The following is a 15818-nucleotide window of genomic DNA, read 5'->3' as shown; positions in this document are numbered from 1 at the left end:
CCTTGCATATTATAGTTCATCACAAAGCTTTTGTAGCTTGGTGGCAGTGATTGAAGAACTTTGTCAATGACACTATCATCAGGAAGATTAACTCCCAGTTGAGTCAAGTGGTTGTGGTACCCAGACATTCTGAGCATATGTTCATTGACAGAACTATTCTCCTCCATCTTGGAGCTGTAGAACTTATTGGAGACTTCATATCTCTCAATACGGGCATTTACTTGAAATATTAACTTCAACTCTTGGGATATCTCATATGCTCCATGACGTTCAAAATGTCGTTGAAGTCCCGATTCTAAGCCGTAAAGCATGGCACACTGAACTATCGAGTAGTCATTGGCTTTGCTCTGCCAGACGTTCTTAACGTCATCAGTAGCACCTGCAGCAGGCCTAGCACCCAGCGGTGCTTCCAGGACGTAATTCTTCTGTGCAGCAATGAGGATAATCCTCAAGTTACGAACCCAGTCCGTGTAGTTGCTACCATCATCTTTGAACTTAGCTTTCTCTAGGAACGCATTAAAATTCAAAGGAACAATAGCATGGGCCATTTATCTACAATAACATAGACATGAAAATACTATTAGGTACTAAGTTCATGATAAATTAAAATTCAATTAATCATATTACATAAGAACTCCCACTTAGATAGACATCCCTCTAGTCATCTAAGTGATCACGTGATCCATATCAACTAAACCATGTCGATCATCACGTGAGATGGAGTAGTTTTCAATGGTGAACATCACTATGTTGATCATATCTACTATATGATTCACGCTCGACCTTTCGGTCTCACTGATCTGAGGCCATATCTGCATATGCTAGGCTCGTCAAGTTTAACCTGAGTATTCTGCTTGTGCAAAACTGGCTTGTAGAGCTTATCACACCCGATCATCACGTGGTGTCTTGACACGATGAACTGTAGCAACGGTGCATACTCAGGGAGAACACTTATACCTTGAAATTTAGTGAGAGATCATCTTATAATGCTACCACCGTACTAAGCAAAATAAGATGCATAAAGGATAAACATCACATGTAATCAATATAAGTGATATGATATGGCCATCATCATCTTGTGCCTTTGATCTCCATCTTCAAATCACCGTCATGATCACCATCGTCACCGGCTTGACACCTTGATTTCCATAGTAGCATCGTTGTCGTCTCGCCAACTATTGTTTCCACGACTATCGCTACCGCTTAGTGATAAAGTAAAGCAATTACATGGCGATTGCATTTTATACAATAAAGCGACAACCATATGGCTCCTGCCAGTTGCCGATAACTTTGTTACAAAACATGATCATCTCACACAACAATTTATATAATCACGTCTTGACCATATCACATCACAACATGCCCTGCAAAAACAAGTTAGACATCCTCTACTTTGTTGTTGCAAGTTTTACGTGGCTGCTATGGGCTTAGTAAGAACCATTCTTACCTACGCATCAAAAATCACAACGATTTTTTGTCAAGTGTGTTGTTTTAACCTTCAACAAGGACCGGGCGTAGTCACACTCGATTCAACTAAAGTTGGAGAAACAGACACCCACTAGCCACCTGTGTGCGAAGCACGTCGGTAGGACCTGTCTCATGAACGTGGTCATGTAATGTCTGTCTGGGCCGCTTCATCCAACAATACCGCTGAATCAAAGTATGACATGCTGGTAAGCAGTATGACTATTATCGCCCACAACTCTGGTGTGTTCTACTCGTGCATATAACATCTACGCATAGACCTGGATCGGATGCCACGGTTGGGGAACGCAGTACTTCAAAAAAATTCCTACGATCACGCAAGATATATCTAGGAGATGCATAGCAACGAGAGGGGAGAGTGTGTATACGTACCCTCATAGATCGAAAGCGTAAGCGTTAAGTAACACAGTTGATGTAGTCGAACGTCTTCGCGATCCAACCGATCAAGTACCGAATGCACGGCACCTCCGCGATTTGCACATGTTCATCTCGGTGACGTCCCTCGTACTCTTGATCCAGCTGAGGCCGAGGGTGATTTCCGTCAGCAGGACTGCGTGTTGATGGTGATGATGAAGTTACCGACGCAGAGTTTCGCCTAAGCACTACGACAATATGACTGAGGTGGAAAACTATGGAGGGGGCACCGCACACGGCTAAAGATCAACTTGTGTGTCTATGGGTTGCCCCCTCCCCCGTATATAAAGGAGAGAGGAGGGGAGGGCCGGCCGGCCCCTAGGGCGCGCCCCAAGAGGGGAATCCCTACTCCTAGTAGGAGTAGGTTTCCCTCTTTCCTAGTCCAACTAGGAGAAGAAGGAAGGAGAGGGAGACGGAGAGGGAAAGAGGGGCCGCGCCCCCTCCCCTTGTCCTATTCGGACTCCCCTTGGGGGGCGCCACCTCCTCGCTGCGTCCCTCTCTCTCCCCTAAGGCCCACTAAGGCCCATAACTTCCCGGGGGGTTCCGGTAACCCTCCGGCACTCCGGTTTTATCCGAAACTATCCAGAACACTTACGGTGTCCGAATAACATGGTCCAATATATCAATATTTATGTCTCAACCATTTCGAGACTCCTCGTCATGTCCGTGATCACATCCGGGACTCCGAACAACCTTTGGTACATCAAATCACATAACTCACAATACATATCGTCATCGAACATTAAGCATGCGGACCCTACGGGTTCGAGAACTATGTAGACATGACCGAGACACATCTCCGGTCAATAACCAATAGCGGAACATGGATGCTCATATTGGTTCCTACATATTCTATGAAGATCTCTATCGGTCAAACCGCATAACAACATACGTTGTTCCCTTTGTCATAGGTATGCTACTTTCCCGAGATTCGATCGTCGGTATCATCATACCTAGTTCAATCTCGTCACCGGCAAGTCTCTTTACTCGTTTTGTAATGCATCATCCCATGACTAACTCATTGGTCACATTGCTTGCAAGGCTCATAGTGATGTGCATTACTGAGAGGGCCCAGAGGTACATCTCCGATACACCGAGTGACAAATCCTAATCTCGATCTATGTCAACTCAACAAACACCATCGGAGACACCTGTAGAGCATATTTATAACCACCCAGTTACATTGTGACGTTTGATAGCACACAAAGTGTTCCTCGGTATTCGGGAGTTGCATAATCTCATAGTCATAGGAACATGTATAAGTCATGAAGAAAGCAATAGCAATAAACTAAACGATCATAGTGCTAAGCTAATGGATGGGTCTTGTCCATCACATCATTCTCTAATGATTTGATCCCGTTCATTAAATGACAGCACATGTCCATGGCTAGGAAACTTAACCATCTTTGATTAACGAGCTAGTCAAGTAGAGGAATACTAGGGACACTTTGTTTGTCTATATATTCACACATGTACTAAGTTTCCGGTTAATACAATTTTAGCATGAATAATAAACATTTATCATGATATAAGGAAATATAAATAACAACTTTATTATTCCCTCTAGGGCATATTTGCTCAGTCGTACCCTGTTCTTCAATATGCAGAAGGCACTCTCATCGTCCTCTAGCCAAACGCCGATCAATTGCGGTCTCTAAAAGACCTATTTTTACAATTCTCTAGAGCAACAGGTCTACCCATAAATTTACAAAAGAGCACTTTCGCACAACTTTATTATTTCCTCTAAGGCATATTTGCTTCAGTCGTACCCTGTTCTTCAATATGCAGAAGGCACTCTCATTGTCCTCTAGCCAAACCCCGATCAATTGCGGTCTCTAAAAGACCTACTTTTACAATTCTCTAGAGCAACGGGTCTACCCATAAATTTACAAAAGAGCACTTTCGCACCTATACACGTGGACGACGACCTATCCAAAAACATTGTTGATATCCTTCGTTGTCCTGTTGCTACCTTCCCACAATCTTACCTTACCCGGGGCTTCCTCTCTCTACAAAAAACTGAACCTCTCAAACTTGTTTTTTCATCATTGACAAGGTTGACCACAGGCTTGCTAACTAGAGAGGTCTAATGCTTTCTCTTGTTGGCAGGGCAATCTTGGTTAGAGTGGTGCTTCGGGCACCACCAATTTACATGATGAGTGCTCTTCTATAGCCCACGGGGACGCTGCAAGAGATAGACAAATGTGTTGGGGAACGTAGCAGAATTTTAAAATTTTCTACGCATCACCAAGATCAATCTATGGAGTCATCTAGCAACGAGGGAGAGAGGAGTGCATCTACATACCCTTGTAGATCACGAGCGGAAGCGTTCAAGAGAACGGGGTTGATGGAGTCGTACTCGTCGTGATCCAAATCACCGAAGATCCTAGCGCCGAACGGATGGCACCTCCGCGTTCAACACACGTACGGAGCGAGGACGTCTCCCGCGCCTTGATCCAGCAAGGAGGAGGGAGAGGTTGAGGAAGAGGGCTCCAACAGCAGCACGACGGCGTGGTGGTGGTGAAGCTGCACTACTCCGGCAGGGCTTCGCCAAGCTCTTACGGAGGATGAGAGGTGTTGGGGAGGGGAGGGGCTGCGCCTTGGATGTTGTATGCAGCCCTCCCCTTACCCCTCTATTTATAGGGGAAGGAGGAAGGGGGCCGGCCCCCTCTAGATGAGATCTAGAGGGGGGGCGGCGGCCAAGGGGAGGGGGCTTGCCCCCCAAGCAAGGGGGGCGCCCCCTTTAGGGTTTCCCCCCAACCCTAGGCGCATGGGCCCAAGGGGGTGGGATGCGGCCAGCCCATGTAGGGATGGTTCCCTTTCCTCTACAGCCCATTAGGCCCTCCGAGAGATGTGGCCCCTCCCGGTGGACCCCCGGAACCCCTCTGGTGGCCCCGGTACAATACCGATATGCCCCCGAACCTTTCCGGTGACCGTATGTCAACTTCCTACATATAAATCTTCACCTCCGGACCATTCCGGAACTCCTCGTGACGTCCGGGATCTCATCCGGGACTCCGAACAACATTCGGTAATCACATACAAGTCTTCCTAACAACCCTAGCGTCACCGAACCTTAAGTGTGTAGACCCTACGGGTTCGGGAGACATGCAGACATGACCGAGACGACTCTCCGGTCAATAACCAATAGCTGGATCTAGATACCCATGTTGGCTCCCACATGCTCCACGATGATCTCATCGGATGAACCACGATGTCAAGGATTCAATCAATCCATATACAATTCCCTTTGTCAATCGGTACGTTACTTGCCCGAGACTCGATCGTCGGTATCCCAATACCTTGTTCAGTCTCGTTACCGGCAAGTCACTTTACTCGTACCGTAATGCATGATCCCGTGATCAACCACTTGATCACATTGAGCTCATTATGATGATGCATTACCGAGTGGGCCCAGAGATACCTCTCCGTCATACGGAGTGACAAATCCCAGTCTCGATTCGTGCCAACCCAACAGACACTTTCAGAGATACCTGTAATGTACCTTTATAGTCACCCAGTTACGTTGTGACGTTTGGCACACCCAAGGCACTCCTACGGTATCCGGGAGTTGCACAATCTCATGGTCTAAGGAAATGATACTTGACATTCAGAAAAGCTACAGCAAACGAACTACACGATCTTTGAGCTAAGCTTAGGATTGGGTCTTGTCCATCACATCATTCTCCTAATGATGTGATCCCGTTATCAATGACATCTAATGTCCATAGTCAGGAAACCATGACTATCCTTTGATCAACGAGCTAGTCAACTAGAGGCTCACTAGGGACATGTTGTGGTCTATGTATTCACACACGTATTACGATTTCCGGATAACACAATTATAGCATGAACAATAGACAATTATCAATTATCATGAACAATGAAATATAATAATAACCATTTTATTATTGCCTCTAGGGCATATTTCCAACAAAACGTTGTAGAGAATTTTTGGGATGGGCAGTAAAAATTTACCCGCGGACGGTGTATAGTGGTTTGGGATTTGGTGTGCGCACCTTTCTCTCATGGGGGTCTATGCTTCTCCTCTCTCAAACACATGAACTTATGCTTACTGCTAAGGCATCTTTCCAAGACTCGCGAGAATGACACTAACTCAAACACATCCTACATTGTCTCTAAATATGGCTGATCCACCGCTCGTGACCTTGGGGCTCCAGACAATTCCCGCACTCTTATCTAGCTTGACGTAATTAAGGGGCTGGACTTATTCCGTTCCATCACTACGATTAAGCTTGGGAATGGTATCACCACCTCCTTCCGGTATGACCTATGGCTTTCGAACTCTATCACTACCTTGGTGCAACAATTTCCAACTCTTCTTTCTCACTCCGACATGCAACATGCTTTAGTTCCCTGGGTGCATGCTAACCCCAACCTCAACCTTAACCTTACCAATAGACTCTCTCACGTCATTGGATGTGAACTAATTGCTATGCACATTACTATGGTCTCGGTTAACTTGAACTTGCGGGTTGCTGATAAAAGAGTTACTATGCAGGGGGCAAATCTCTAAGCACCAAGCTAGCATACAGAGCCGTCTAGAGTTTGCAGCCGCCTGATCGAATAGTCATTGCTATCTGGAAAAACTACGTGCCAAACAAATGCAGAATTTTCATTTGGCTGGCACACAAGGACCGTCTGGACACCAATGAGAGGCACTTCCGTCGGACTATTGCTATTACATGCCTTCTTTGCAACCAACACGAGAACATCAATCATCTTCTATTCAATTGCCAACTACTAAAACCCTTTTGTGATGAGCTAGGCAGCTTACATGATGGCACCCCTCAAAATCTCCAACATTTGTGGCATGAGTCTATGTTTAAGAAAATTCGATCAATGGTGATCATTTGGAATATTTGGAAACGAAGAAATGAAAATTGTTTTAAAGGCATGCGAATTAATGGCCTACGAACATTGCTAGAGCCGCGCCTGATGATCTGCAATTGTGGGCCGACCGATGCAAAAATACTCAGAAGCAGATCCTGCTCCGTGACTAGGGTATAAATGTTATTCCACTTAGCCGCGAGATTGTAATGTAATGGCTAATTACCCCCCCCCCCCCCTTATGCAACTCTAATTCATCGCTGTATTGATCGGATTGAATGGGTAATAAAGTGGTTTAGGTCGGCATAAGCCCGCCGTTGGTGCATAAAAAACATTCATTGCCTTGGACTTCTTATAGGGAATTGAATAGGAGGTCGGAGCTCATGTTTGGTAACTCCCACGCATGGAGAAAAACACTCATTGTGTTGGACTTCTTAAAGGAAATTGAATGTGAGATTGGAACTCATGTCTAGAAACCTCCAATTCTTGGGGAAAAGGGGGTTCCTAAATTCCTAAATCATTTTATGGTATGTTCCTACTGTCCAAATGGCATCCATGGGAAATTCCTATGCAATCTCAGTTATATGCAATTATATTTGTTTTAACGTAGGTCTAAAGGGAACTCTAGTTATTCAAATCCAAGATATAACACTACAATAGTTTCATTAACTCTAATCATTCTAAGATACGACACCAAATTAGTTTCCCTAGCTCCAACCATTCTAAGATACAACACCAAATTAGTTTCCCTAGCTACAATCATTCTAAGATACAATCATACAACACCAAATTAGTTTCACTAGATTCATCATAGAATGTATATTTCATACTATGTATATTTGATGTTGTATATATTAGAATATGTTCTATATATTGGGTCAAACTTAAAGAAGTTTGACTGAGCGCAAGGCTATAACTTCAAGTAATCTAGAACAGAGAGAGTATTTTGTATTTATTTCATACATGATGTTGGAGCTATGTATGTCTAGTGTGCGCGTGCAATGTATAATGTTCAGTGCAGAACTATTTTTAGCCTAAAGTAATTTGTGTTTTCTTCCAATCGTTTCTAGTAGAAAATAATTTGTACTATTTTCTTTCAGCAGATTCCACTCAAACAATATACCTTTTGAGGACTAGATATAGAGCCATCTAGGAATCTTTGTGGGCAAACTTGGTTCACTTAAGTCCCGTCCCCCCCCCCCCCCCCCACCCACCCACCTACCCCGGTCTGTCCAGCCACCCACATACAAAAAAGAGTGCATAGAGCGCAGATACCTGAATACTTAAAAATTGTAGTTGACTCCAATCGACCGTTGGATTGTCAATCCTATGGATGCTTGTTTTCTTCAACCTTCAGCCAACCGCCACCCCGTCGATACCCAACCTTCATCACCGCTCATCCTATCGTCACCCCACCCATACTCTCCGGTGACGAAACCGCCCACCCCCAAACTATAACCACCCGCAACATGAAGCTCTGTCCTCGGTTCTGCTCCGTGGCCTCGGTCTCCGCATTTGAGGAACGTGAATCACAAACAATTTGCACGGTCTACAAATCGATGAAGACTCCATGAATTTGCAGTCGCCTAACTCTTAGCACAACTGGAAAAAGAACTATAGGTTGGGTGGTTGAAAGTTGAAAAGTCAAAAGTAGAGCCGAACAAAGCATCCACTAGATCGGAGTGATAAGATGTGCACGGGTGCTTTTGGACCGACCATGGCCCTCCCAGCTACGCACACCTGATGTGGACGTCGTTTAAGTCGATAGCAAAAGTTTATCCCAAATCAGCATCATCTGATTGCTACCGGTGCGGCGGATAGAATACACCTTTTTTTGTCCGTGATGAGGTAACTTCTATTGGCAGAAAAATAATAACTTGGATGAATAAAGGCATATCCACTTCCAGGTTGTCCGGCACCAGTAACTTCAAGGAGTTTCTATTTGGAGAATCAAGACATTTTTATCCGCCTTGTTCGCATTCCAGAGCTGTGCAAAGCAGAATGACAGATTATTCCAGAACTGTTTCTTGCTAAAAATGACTGATTATTCTAAGCTAGCTGTGCACCAGAGGCAAAAGAACTGCAGCTCTGCAGTGAATTTCAGATTCCATGGAACAAACCGGGGGTTTCTTTTCTTCTGCACACTTGATACAGTTGTACAGTTGTAGCATATATGTTTAGGCACACTTGATACAGTTGTACTACAAAGGCTTTCACACAGCGAACCTACTGGAAATGTTCGATGTCCTCCAGAAAAAGCGGAAACTATTCTGTTCGAATCTAATGAATGGCAGAGCTTCCAGAAAAACTAGCTGTAAGCGAACCCATTTACATCAGCAACAGTTCTTAGCATTCGCCCCAGATTGACGAGCTGAGGAATGACTCTTCAGCTTGATGAAATTCCAGATTTGTGTTGTATTGTGTATAAAATCCATGACATAGCTTGCTCGTTTGGCATCTCTCAAGTCCATGTTGTAAAGTGCTTTTCTTAGACATATCAATGATGAGGACAGCAGGGGGTAAGCGTTGCCTATAATAAAAAATTAAGACAATCAGTACTCAGTTTCCAGGTTCATATTTACATTAGAAGGGAGAAAAACTGTCTGTATCGCTGGTGACCCCAAAACATACATGTTGCAATGCATGTTCAATGATTTTGTGATAATGCCACATGCGCACAACCTTTAAATACTGGTTGGTTCAAGATAAGCCAATGAGCTCATGGATTGGCGACGTGAGCAATCCATATCTTGGAATCTACTCCCTCCGTTCCTAAATATAAGTCTTTTTAGACATTTCAAATGGACTACAACATACGGATGTATGTAGACATATTTTAGAGTGTAAATTCACTCATTTTGCTCCGTGTAGTCACTTGTTGGAATCTCTAAAAAGAGTTATATTTGGAAACGGAGGGAGTATTTGTCTTTTTAGAGATTTCAAATGGACTACCATATACGGATGTATATAGACATATTTTAGAGTGTAGATTCACTCATTTTGCTCCGTATGTAGTCACTTGTTGAAATCTCTAGAAAGACAAATATTTAGGAACGGAGGGAGTAATCAGCAGCTAGAACAACACATATTTCTTACCTTGTGCAGTTTGTAACATAGTAATTCTTTTAAATTTCTTACAAATTACAAATTTGCAATTCCAGGGTATCTATGACATATATATTTGTATGGTCTTTCTAATGTAATGAAAGGCCCCACCTATAGAAGCACAATATCTTTAAACAAAAAAAACTGTACCTCCTGAATATATCTGTCACGATTTGAATTTTTTTGCTATTTACAAAGTATACATATGTTAGAGTACGTAATGGGCCTAATGGCCTGGGCTGGCGGTATAGCCCGTTAGTCTTAGGGTTAATTAGAGATAAGGGTCGCTTTCTTAGGGGTCAAGTAAGCCTTGCTTGGGAGTCAAGTAAACCTCTCTATATAAAGAGAGGAGATGTATCAATCTAATCAAGCAAGAATTAAGAAGGAAATCCCTTCCATCTTGCCCGGCCGTGGGCAAAAGGCCCCCGGCAGGCCCTCTCGCGCCCTCCTTCTAGCAGCGCCATAACAATTTTGTATCAGCTAGCTTCGGTTCGATCATGTCTTCACCGCCGCCCAACCCGTCTCTTCCGCTGCCGGTCACGACCGTCGCCCCGCTCCTGCCCGCGCCGGGATCCTCCGTCGCGCCCGCCCCCGTCGTCCTCACCCCGGAGGTGTCCGGGGCGCTGCGGGACCTAACACAGGCGGTCCAGGAGATCCATCTGTTCTTGGCCGGGTCCTATGGGCCGCACCCGGCTGCGCCGCCCATCACCGCCACCGCGCCGCCGTGGCAGCCGCCGCACCAAGCGGCCCCCGCCGCGCTCGCCGGGCTGCTGCAGCAGCCGCTGCAGCTGCCATCCATCGCCCCGTCCTGGCTGCCGTGGCAGCCGCCGCACCAGGCGGCATCCGCCGCGCTCGTCAGGCTGCTGCAGCAGCCGCTGCAACTGCCATCCACCGCCACCACCGCCCCGTCCTGGCTGTCGTGGCAGCCGCCGCACCAGGTGGCCTCCGCCGCGCTCATCAGGCCGCTGCAGCAGCTGCCATCCACCGCCCCGCCCTGGCTGCAGTGGCAGCCACCGCTCCTGGTGACCTCCGCCGCGCCCGGCGCTCCGCGGCAGCTGCCACTGCAACTGCAGCAGCCATCACCGGTCAGCTCCGGCCCCGCATCGACCGCGCCGACGGGAGTCCCGATCCACCAGATCAAGTTCCCGCCGTTGCCATCACCGCTTCCCCAGGGCGTCCCCATCCAGCAGATCAAGCTTCCGCCGTCGCCGTCACCGCTTCCAGCTTGGATCACTACCCGCCACGTGTCGGCGACGGTGAGGCTGCAGGCTGCTGCACGCGGCCTCCTAGCGCGTCGGCGTGTGTGGGAGTTGCGTGGTCTGCAGCTGCCGCTCCTCCCAGTTGCGCTTCGCTGCGCAAAGGACCTCGATCTCGTCCGCTGCGTCGGGGATCTTGGGCATGCTGTTTTCCCCACGGACAACGCCCTCAAAGTCTGCGACATCGGCGGTTGGGGAGGCGCACCCCTCCTCGCCATTGTCCATCGACAACCCTCCACTCTTCTATGTGCGGTGCCGACCAACAGCCGTCCGGCGGGGAGAAGGCATGGTGTCACCGACAAGAGCGCACCGCGTAGCACCACTGCATTCCGCCGCCGGCCGCCGCGAGGGCGCCTCTGCTGGTCGCTCTTGCGACCACTTCCAGGTGGCCATACATATGCACTGTTTTTGTCCAGATGGTGTCCATGGGATCCAGGTGGCTGTACACGTGCACGTCCGACGTGCGGATGGTATCCACTTTTTGTTAAGAGGTCCAAAATAAATCATCCCAGTCCATTTCAGGTTGAGAGTAATAAAACAAGCCGAGATGTAAAAGGCTTGTTTTTAGGTGTTAGGTTGGTGTTGCCTCGAGTCATGGTTATAAGTTGGTTAGGCTGCAGCTTGAGGACAAGCTGCATGTCCAGGTGGGGTGTAGTGTTAGAGTACGTAATGGGCCTAATGGCCTGGGCTGGCGGTATAGCCAGTTAGTCTTAGGGTTAATTAGAGATAAGGGTCGCTTTCTTAGGGGTCAAGTAAGCCTTGCTTGGGAGTCAAGTAAACCTCTCTATATAAAGAGAGGAGATGTATCAATCTAATCAAGCAAGAATTAAGAAGGAAATCCCTTCCATCTTGCCCGGCCGTGGGCAAAAGGCCCCCGGCAGGCCCTCTCGCGCCCTCCTTCTAGCAGCGCCATAACAACATAAGCAATAGATGACACTAAAATACATGAAAGTTGAGAAAGTCGTGTGTAAGACGTGAGATGCCCACAACATGGTATGGTCGTTGACTCAAAAACAATTCTCAAAACTAGTGTGAAAGTGTGCTTCAAATCTGAAACTGCAACTGTTGGAGGTTATTACGTACAAACAGGTGGTAAGGCGGACTTGTATAATACAAACTTTAGATTCTGGTAGACTAGATCAATCACTCAAACTACTAAAAGTTACCCATATTCTTTAAAGACAAACTATACAGAATTATGACACATAAATATCCAACTTTTCTTACTTATAGAGCATGTATCTACCAGTGTACACTGACAAAACTTTATGGTTGGAGCATTAAAAATAATGTAACAAAGCAGTCTGTTAACTTGATAATCCAAACACATGGTGTGAACAGAACGCTGGAAAGCGAGGACTCAATAACTTACTTTGCAAGTTTGAAACACTCAGTTTATAAATGGTAACCCCGAGTGCACTTTCCGTGCATATTCTTCATATTGAGAGCCAAAAAATTGCCTCAAGAAAAATTCTTCATATCTGCTCTCGAGTGAAGGGGTCACAATAAAAACTGTAGAAGAAGCACACAAAATAATATACTTAACTCTTATATGAAATATTCACATTAATTGGGCACATTCTGACAATGGGGAGCCTAGGATATAGAGGTAGAAATATGGTTCTTTTAGAAGGATACGGTATCCGCTTTGCAAAGAAACGCCACAACACCAATGCAAATACAACTGTAGATACTGGATTGCACAGCATAACCTGCGTTCCAACTGCCCATAGAAGAAAGCCTGAATACCCAGGATGCCGCATAAATCTGTACAATTAAGAACATACTTTAGCAGCTATAACCAGTTAGTTTTCTGTTCCTATGATAATCATATCCTATGAACCAAAGGTCTTATGCAGAACTATCACCATGTTTTTTATGTTGCAACGAAAAAAATGCTTAAGTTGGAGCACATGCAGAGGAAGGCAACAACATTACTCAAGACTATAAATGTTGAATTGTGATGCAAGTACCTATAAATTCCATGAGTTACCAACTGATGCTGGTCTTCATACTGAATCCGTATAACATGTGTAAAGGCACGTCCAGCTGTTACAACAGCAATTTTACGAATAATTTCACCAACAAGCACCATCAGAAGGCCAATATTACTGACAAACAGATACCCTTTTATTTCTGGGAAGAAAAGACTTTCTGTCAGGTGTTCCACCATTGCAAAACTCATTGCCAAAACATACTGCTTGCTGATAAGAAGTGCTGCATCAGAAGCACCTTAATTAGCTCACAACATGGTCACGCAGTTACATAATGCAAATTACAATTAAATGGTAAAGAAAGAAGATAAATGAAATAAAGAAGCGGATGCCAATCTATGCATGGTAGTGTTCTTTCAGGGGCTCTTTGGATTTGAGCCAACAGCTGCCAGCAAAAAAGTTGGCGTTGACTGCATGTTGGGCATATGTTTGGATGAGCACCAATTATTTGGCTCGCCAACGCTGCATGGCCTTCCTCAGTTCACTTTCACGCCAAACCATGGGTGAGACGCCGGCGAGCAAATAGCTAGCCAATTTTTTGGCGTGCCCGTGATTTGGCTGGGCTAGTATGGGCAACATCCAAACAGCCCCTCATATTCTTTTTGACCATCTTATGTGTCAAGTTGATAACCTATGATTATGAATTTTCTGATTGTGCTAGTATCCAATCAAATAGAGATCTGAAGGACTGGAGTATCACCAAAGAACTAGCCATGGATAGGGGTGCATGGAAGCTTGCTATCACCAGAACCATGAGTTGGTTGCGAGATACTATGGGTTTCAGATCTAGCCTCCCCCGACTTGTTTGGGACTAAAGGCTTTCTTGTTGTTGTTGAACTAAAAGAGTTTAGAGCCAGAGTTAAGTGAACTAAAAAATGCAAGTTGAACAAATCAAGTTTGAATAACTATTTTTAATCATCCCCAATTTGTACTATATATGAAGATAAATACTTATGATGGCTTATGAAGCACTTAATTAGGAAATTAATTCATCAGGCATATTAAAACTTAATTGGTAAAATACTACTCTGTAGAGGCACTCAAATTGTACTTTCTGATTTTGGAGTTTGACCTCAACCTTCATGTCAGCCCATTGGTACTCATTCTTTCTGAGAAACGAGTGGTGCTCGGTTGGCTAGAGCACACGTCTGTAAGCTTACTCACCCGCGTTCAAGGCGCAGACTCTGCATGATGCCTTGTTTCTTCTAAAAGGCCGACATGGGAGCTAGTCTCCATGGGTCAAAGAAAAAAAGATGCTTGCTCTTTCTTATCCCCTAAATTTATCACAGTATAGTACTCGGTAGCTTCGTTCTGTTGAGTTCTTAAGCTAAACAGAAAAATTCTTACAATTGCATATAGATCGGACAGCGCAGGTATACCATGGTTGTTTTTCAGTTAAATGCTAGGTAAGAAGAAATTGCCGAGACCATGACACCGATAATTATGCAAATAGGGGAACTGCCAAAGCATGCATTCTGCCAATTCCTCTCAAGTCATCTCAACTATCTAAACAAAATCAAACCACACCAGCAGCAATCCAATTGGATCAGACGAAACGACACATATTGACATCCTCATGGCCCCACATATGTGCTTCACATAACCACATGTTAACCAGGGCGCTGTAATCTAAGCATATAGGAGTACTATACAAGAATCATGTGCATCGGTAGCACCTTCTCTACTCTCTACCAGTAGTAGCATCTAGACAATCTCACGAGCACCGTCTCAGGACGGCAAAGATGGGGGCCGAAGAGGCGATTCACTCACAGGTGGCGGTGACGTTGCTGTGGCCGTGGAAGGCGGCGGCGAGGACGTACTCGGAGCCGTGGAAGAAGGCCAAGGCGGCCGCGAACTGCCACGCCTGCGTCCGCGCCGCCATGGGCACAGCGGGGATCTGGGGACCGGAGCTTGCGCTGGGGCTCAGGGCTTGGGCAGCGGGAAGAGATGCTTGGCGTTGGAGAGGTGCCGGGAGGGGGAGATGCCGCATGCGGAAGCTTTTACTGGGGACCTGGACGGGGACCGGAAAAGCTCGGGGCGGCCACGGCGTCGGCGAGGCGAAGCTGTCGGGCCGCCGGGATGGATAGAGAAAGGGGCGACTCCTATTCCCCGACCCACGCGGTGGAAAGCAAGGTAAACGCACGGGACTTTGGGCCGGCCCATGTAGGGGCGGGGCGCCCCTGCTTTTATATCCTTTCGTTTTTTTCTGCTTTTTTTTGCTTCATTAAAAATGTTCGGAATTTCAAACAAAAATCGAATCTCAAAATCTTCACGAATTTTAAAAATGTTCGTGATTTTGATGAATATGATCATGGATTTTAAAATGTTTGTAAATTCAAAAAATGTTCATGCTTTTGAAAATAATTCATGAATTCAAAAAATGTTTTCGAATTTGGAAAACATTCGTGAATTCAAAAAACGTTCATGGGTTCTGAGAAAATGTTCACAAATTTAAAAAAGTGTTCTCAAATTTTTAAAAATGTTTGCGAAATCAAAAATTGCTCATAATTTCAGAAACTATTCATGAATTTGTAAAAACAAATTGAATTCAACAAAATGTTCACGACTTCAAAAAATGACCGCGGATCTGTAAAAACTGTTCACAAAATGTAACGAATTTGTAAAAAAAATTACGTATTTTTTCTTTCAGCTCGGGTTTTTTCTTCTAATTTTTACAGTTGTGTTTCTCGCGGAAGCAAAATTGTACCTCTGT

The 15818-nt window shown here is 45.4% G+C and overlaps 1 protein-coding gene across 1 annotated transcript; it reads right to left on the bottom strand.

Annotated features, from left to right (window-relative positions):
- Nucleotides 1-8860: 8860 nt before the first annotated feature.
- Nucleotides 8861-15177, bottom strand: LOC125539581 (putative protein-S-isoprenylcysteine O-methyltransferase). The gene is made up of 5 exons (XM_048703069.2): nt 14876-15177; nt 13085-13328; nt 12750-12878; nt 12484-12592; nt 8861-9280 (listed from the first exon to the last, which is right to left on the bottom strand). Exons 1-4 carry the CDS (start codon nt 15093-15095, stop codon nt 12502-12504), a joined length of 684 nt encoding a protein of 227 aa, XP_048559026.1. The 5' UTR covers nt 15096-15177; the 3' UTR covers nt 8861-9280; nt 12484-12501.
- Between the last annotated feature and the right edge of the window lie 641 nt (nt 15178-15818).

Source organism: Triticum urartu, chromosome 2A (genome assembly GCF_056163025.1).
Source record: "Triticum urartu cultivar PI428250 chromosome 2A, HENAU_Tu73, whole genome shotgun sequence".
Classification (NCBI taxonomy): Eukaryota; Viridiplantae; Streptophyta; class Magnoliopsida; order Poales; family Poaceae; genus Triticum; species Triticum urartu.
The sequence above is the reverse complement of the archived record's forward strand: the minus strand, read 5'-3'. Positions and strand labels throughout refer to the sequence as shown.